This window comes from Apium graveolens, chromosome 4, assembly GCF_009905375.1.
Source record: "Apium graveolens cultivar Ventura chromosome 4, ASM990537v1, whole genome shotgun sequence".
Classification (NCBI taxonomy): domain Eukaryota; kingdom Viridiplantae; phylum Streptophyta; class Magnoliopsida; order Apiales; family Apiaceae; genus Apium; species Apium graveolens.
Window position 1 is genome coordinate 84529706 of NC_133650.1, and position 6250 is coordinate 84535955.

General features: G+C 41.8%; 1 protein-coding gene across 1 annotated transcript; it reads left to right on the forward strand.

Annotated features, from left to right (window-relative positions):
* The first annotated feature begins 396 nt into the window (after positions 1 to 396).
* On the forward strand, positions 397 to 816 carry LOC141718698 (uncharacterized). The gene has a single exon (XM_074521078.1). The coding sequence runs from the start codon at positions 397 to 399 to the stop codon at positions 814 to 816; it is 420 nt and encodes a 139-aa protein (XP_074377179.1).
* The last annotated feature ends 5434 nt before the right edge of the window (positions 817 to 6250 follow it).

Genomic DNA, 6250 nt, shown 5'->3' on the forward strand with positions numbered 1-6250 from the left:
ATTCTTCATGAGATCAAGGGCAAGCCTGGGTTCGTTCGACCAGCTAAAATGAAAGTCCCAAACCATAAGAAGAATCCCGACAAGTACTGCGATTAACACAGAGATAGGGGGCATAGCACTGACGAATGCAACCATCTCAAAAAGCTAATCGAACGAATGATTAAAGAAGGAGAACTTAATTAGTTCGTCTGAGATCTGAGAGACTGACTGGGGCCGAAGGATAATTAAGAAGAACCGGAAGCTGAAGAGCCCGAGCGAAGAGACAGGATAAGGGGCGAAGTGAATACAATATCTGGGGGCAGTGTGCTGGACAGGGATAGTAAGACAACAAAGAAGAAGTATGCCCGATAAGAATACAATCTCTATCAGTTCGGCCAAGCGAAGGCCCATATGCCCATGAATTTCAGTACAGAAGATTATGAGGACGTCATTCGCCCACATGAAGACCCTCTTATCATCAACCCTCTCATTAGGCAGAACAAAATTTGGAAGGTTCTGGTGGACACCGGAAGTTCGGTCAATATACTGTTCCATAAGACTTATTGCAATATGAATCTGGCGGGAGAACAGTTAGAACCCTGCAACGAAGCACCTCTCTACGCCTTCGGGGGACACCCGATACAGTTTGAAGGTACAATAACACTTCCCGTCCTTTTGGGTAAATTGTCATATACTGTTGAAAAACTTGTAAAGTTCTATGTGGTTCAGATCGAGAGTCCATATAATGCTATCCTGCGAAGACCATTACTGTCAACCTTCGAAGCAGTAGAATTTATACCCCATCTCAAGATTAAATTCCAACGGAAAAAGGGGTAGGAGAAATGAGGGACGATCAGAAAACCGCCCAAATTATAATGTTGGAATACTTGGAGAAAGATCAGGCCTATGAGATTCCAGATGAAACTGGAAAAAGAAAAAGAGCTGAAGTAGAGCCTTGTGGGAACAGAGAGACCCTGAACATCGAGTTGGAAAAGTTCGGGGCGGATCTTTCGAGGCTGATCTCCGAACCAGCTGCCGAGACCGAAGAAGTTGAATGACAGAAGGTAATCGAGGCCGAAGTGGAGAAGCTGTTGAAAGCTAAGTTTATAGAAGAGATTAAATACCCCCACTGGTTAGCAAATGTGGTGGTCGTTAAGAAATCCAACAGAAAGTGGAGGATGTGCGTGGACTACATGGATCTTAATAACGCTTGTCCGGAGGATCACTACCCCCTACCTAGCATCGACCAACTGATAGATGCCACGGCTGGATACCATGTACTTAGTTTTCTTAACGCTTTTTCTGGTTATCATCAAATTTTCATGAATGACAAGGATGTGCCCAAGACAGCGTACATAAATCCGAAGGAAACTTATGCTTATATTAAAATGCCCTTCGGTCTTAAGAACGCTGAAGCCATATTCCAGCGAATGCTGAACAAGGTGTTCAAGGAAAAGATCGGTCAGAATACGGAGGCTTATGTGGACGACATGATTGTAAAGTCCCTATTCCAAGATCATGCCGAAGACTTGAAGGAATGCTTCTAAACTCTCCGAAGAAATAATATGAGGATCAATTCGAACAAATTTACCTTCGGAGTGTCAAGTGGGAAGTTTCTGGGCTACATGGTCAGTGCCCGTGGGATAGAGGTGAACCCTGAGAAAATCGAAGCAATCATTAACATGGAAGCCCTTAAATGCCGAGATATCCAAAAGTTGACCCGTCGACTGGTTGCGCTTCGGCGATTCATTTACAGATCAACCGAGAAGGCGATTCCTTTCTTCGTCGTGCTTAAAGGGTCAAAGAATTTTGAGTGGGGGCCCGAGTGTCAAAAGGCGTTCGAAGAAAAGAAAGAATACCTCACCAAGGCACCACTCTTAATGAGACCTGATTCGAAGGAAATACTTCAGCTTTACCTAGCCGTCCTTTTGGGTAAATTGTTCATCACTGAGAAAGAACAACTATTTTATTGTAACAGAGTTTATTGTATTGAATATACTTGATCACTGTTACATACTTGTGTTCGAAATCGATTTGATTATATAAACACTATATTCAACCCCCCCTCTATAGTGTTGTGTGACCTAATATTCTTATTATTAACTAAGCGACTGAATGAGTATTATCTAGGGGCAAACCCCGAAGAAGATAAACTCTTCGGTCGCAACGTTTGCTTTGCTTCAGATAAAGGATAGTTAGATATTATCTAGGGGCAATCCCACATAGCTTAACATCCTTCGCCATATTACTATTATCAAATAAAAGAAAAAAATGAATACAAGAAGCAACGACGAATGTGGAATATCTATGGGCAATCATGGAAAAAAGACTTTCCCCTCCGTCCTTCCCTTATAAATTCTAACTTACCGAAAGAAAAGTGTTATTGCCGAAGGGCAAAGCAGGCCTTGTCTAGGGGCGATCCCGAAGAACAAAAACCCCCCACCCTCCAATTATGCATCAAAAATTTTCACATGTAAAACCTGAAGAACGGAAAAGGTCTCATCTAGGGGCGATCCCAAAGAAAACGAGCTCTCCCCCTTCTGCGTTTAGTATTACTGCGAATATTACAATTTATTTTTACAAGTACTACTTTTGACTTATGGAATAAATGTTAGTGTAGGTGCCCTGGAGGCAATACATTATTCTTTTATAATCTTTATGTCACTTAATCATTCAATAAATGAATTTATTATGACCTTAATTACTGCGATATTTTGTTAGCATAATAAATGTCCTTAGAATCATGATACAAATTGTATAGTTTAAGTACATGACTTGAACTTGAGATTATATAATATATCATATTCTTAAAGGTCCCTATTCGAGTATTATTATATAGGACAATAATAATACATAGATAGACTAGTATGTTGTTTGACAAGATAACCACATCTCATTGGTTATAAGTATGGGGATACTAAAGTCAATACATAGGTACATGTGAGAGTACATGGTACTGGACAGACCCACAGTGAGATTCTTCATGTTTAATAAAGTCATAAGAAAGACTCACAGTGATAATGGTGTAACGATCCTTTGACTTGAAATCATTATATTTCTATACGAGGATTAATATACTTTGACTATATTAAAAGTTACTTTTGATCGGGTGATGATAAAAGTGGACATCGGGTATATCATGAGTCGTATGAGAAATATGAATGATAGATAAAGGATTTAACCCTCCTATAATTAGGAGAGATATTATTGGCCTCTTGATTGAGTGAGATTATAAAAGCATGGCCATGCTCAAATAATGATTTGTCTCGATAATCTACTCATGGATCAAGTAAACCCGTATTAAATGTTGAAGAGGATGACTAAATACATGCCTCGAGTTTAATCTATAATATGTATGGTTAAAGGGATTATATTACACGAAAAACATTAATCACGAAAGGTTTTATCTAATCATGATTTAATTATTGTTTAATTGGGTAACAATGATGTATTACTAGATACCGCTCATTGTTTATAATTTTATTAGAGAATAAAATGATTGCCAATTAAATAATATCCTATAGGGTCGCACAAATAGAGCACTTAATGGAATAGTTATATTAAATTATGGATTTAAATTAATTGATGATTATTTGAATTTTATTATAATTAAGTAAGACTTAATTGAGATAATATAAATTCGAATTAAAAGGAAAGTTTTTGCCCATAATAATTAAGTATGACTTAGTTATTAATTAAATAATAGAAATTTGTTTTTATTATTTAATCCAATAATAAAGGTGTACTGGCATAGGGGCAACCCGAAGAATGTCATCCCCTTGTTCATTCACCCAAAAGGATTTACCCTTAGTGATAACGGCCCGAAGTTTTCTTCGGACTTAAACCTCAGCCCTATAACACCTGGGGCCGAAGAAAAACATGTAAAGGGAAAACTGCTGAGGCAAAATTAAGCCAAAGATGCAGGGCCGAAGAAGGACTGAAAAGGGAAAATTGTTGAGACAAAAATTAAGCCAAAGATGTAGGGATACTGTACAAATATAAAAAATTGCTAAGCAAAAATAAAAGGCCGAAGATGCAATAAAAGGAAAGAAGGATGCATTAAGACTTCAAAGGAAATTTGGCCTGAAGGCAAGTTAAAGTCACAAAGCCCGAAGGCAGAAGTATTAACTACAACTTAAAAATAAATTTACAAGTAAAGAAATTTAAGACTGAAGGTCCTCATCCGAGAGCTTTTCGTCTTTGCCAGAAGAGACGGGAGGGGATTCAACCGCTGGCCGACCGATAGGATATTCCAGGCTGTCGTCCAACAGCTGATTATAATCCCAACCAAGGCCATGAGCCTTCTCCAAGACATAATCAGCACCGAACTGGAAGCAACACTCCTTCGTCCTGTCCAGCTGCTTCTTTGTCTTCCGAAGCTTCTTTCGGGACTTCTTCAGCTGGACATTCCGGTGGCCAATCCCCCCATTCGCCTTGGTCAGGTCTCCCTCCAGCCACTGCCTGTAATTTTGCAGCACTATGGCCTGGCCGACCAGCACACTGTTCTGATTCTGCACCCTCTCCAGCTCTTCATCAGCCGTAGTGGCCCTCCTCTCTAGCTCCTTGACCTCAGCCACTTTGTCCTCCACGGCACCAGCCCATGGAGCAGCCTACAAAAAATACACAAGACAAAATATGTCAAAAGAATGAAGAGAAAAATATGCAGAAGGACTAAGACAAATAAATATGAATTCAACTATGTACCAGAGACAGGAAGGACATCAGATCGGTACAAGCTTCTGTCGGAGAGGCCCCCGTGAAGGCAGGCAGATCGGCAGGAAGCTGAAGACCGTGGCACAGGTCAGAGGCCACATCCTTCGTCGACTGTCTAGCCGGGTAGACAGTGTGGTCGGACGTCAGAACACCCCATCCAGGGAGGTACGTCTAATCAACCCCATCTCGGCTTCGGGTCCGCTTGGATGAAGGCCCCTCTCCCATAAACTCGGGCTCATCCCCCTCGCCATCCTTCGAAGCCAGAGGGACCTGAAGCAGCGGGACCGCCCTTTCAGCTGCAGCCCTCTCCTCCGCCTCCTCGGAAGGATCTGGGACAACCTTCTTCCCAGACGCCCTGGCCCTGGCAGCCTCCTCCGCTGCCCTCTTCTCGGCCGCCCTGGCCTTCTTCCTCTCTATGAGGGCTTCCCTGGAAGATACTGAAAAGTAAGAAACATAGAAGAGGAGTCAGTCTAAGCAAGTACTGCAGAATACTAAGTAAATAATGAAGATAGAAGGAAGGAAATACCGAACGAACAAAAGGGAAAACAGTTATACAATGATAAAACTACAATAAATCTACAAGTACAAAAAAAGATGAAGGAAGAGTTTGTGACCCCCACCCCACAAGCTCAAAAGCCAGTCCTTGTCCCGAAACTCCTCGGGACCGAGCTTGCTCACCTTCGCGTTCACCAGGGTCGCGTAGTTGTCCTTCTCCTCCTCTGTCAAGTCCGGAATTATAAGCGTCGAAGTATTGACATCACGCCAAATCGATATATTGGCCTGCTTCGTCCCATTAATGAAGCACCAGTGACTGTGGGTGGTTTTATTGCTGGAGTTGGTGTCCGATCAGTCCGCTCGGCTCACCCAACGGGCGATATTGTAGAAGCCCGGGCTCTTCGGGTTCTTCCGGAAATCGTAGTGATACCAGAATAGCCGAGTATAGGGGCGAATAGAAGAGGTCCCAACCAGGGTGTTCACCCTCAGAACGGAAGTCTCGGCCGCAGGATTCGCTCGGTCCATGTCCTTGTATTTGGAAATAGAGAGACATATTAGTGCATGTACTCGGATTAAACGAAAAAAGAAAAATAAAAGGATAAAGGACTGAGTACATATCCTAGAACCGAGCGAACAAGAAAAAGCCTGAAGTCGGCTCCCGAAGGTTGTTCTAAGAGATAAGTTTTCCCGAAGGAAGTCCTTGCCCCTTGAAACCCTTCGCCTGCCATCTTTAAACTCCAAAAAAAAGACTAAACACCCTGGGTCAGCTCCCGAAGATTGTTCTACAATCAAAAACTCCCGAAGAGAGTTCTTGACCAAGAATAACTCACATGCCCTCTTTAAACCCAGTGGGTGCCACTAAAAGAGCAAAAACCCAGAAAAAACCTACACACTATTCAGAAAAGATATCCCACACCAAAAAAATAGCAAAACACAAAACAAAGCCCAGAAAACAACCTCTGCACCCGCATGTAAACAGCAAATAACTTGCACAGAAACTTAAAATGTGCTAAAAAGAAAAGGGACTTATTGATGTGGAGATGTTGTTTGGCTGAAATGGGAT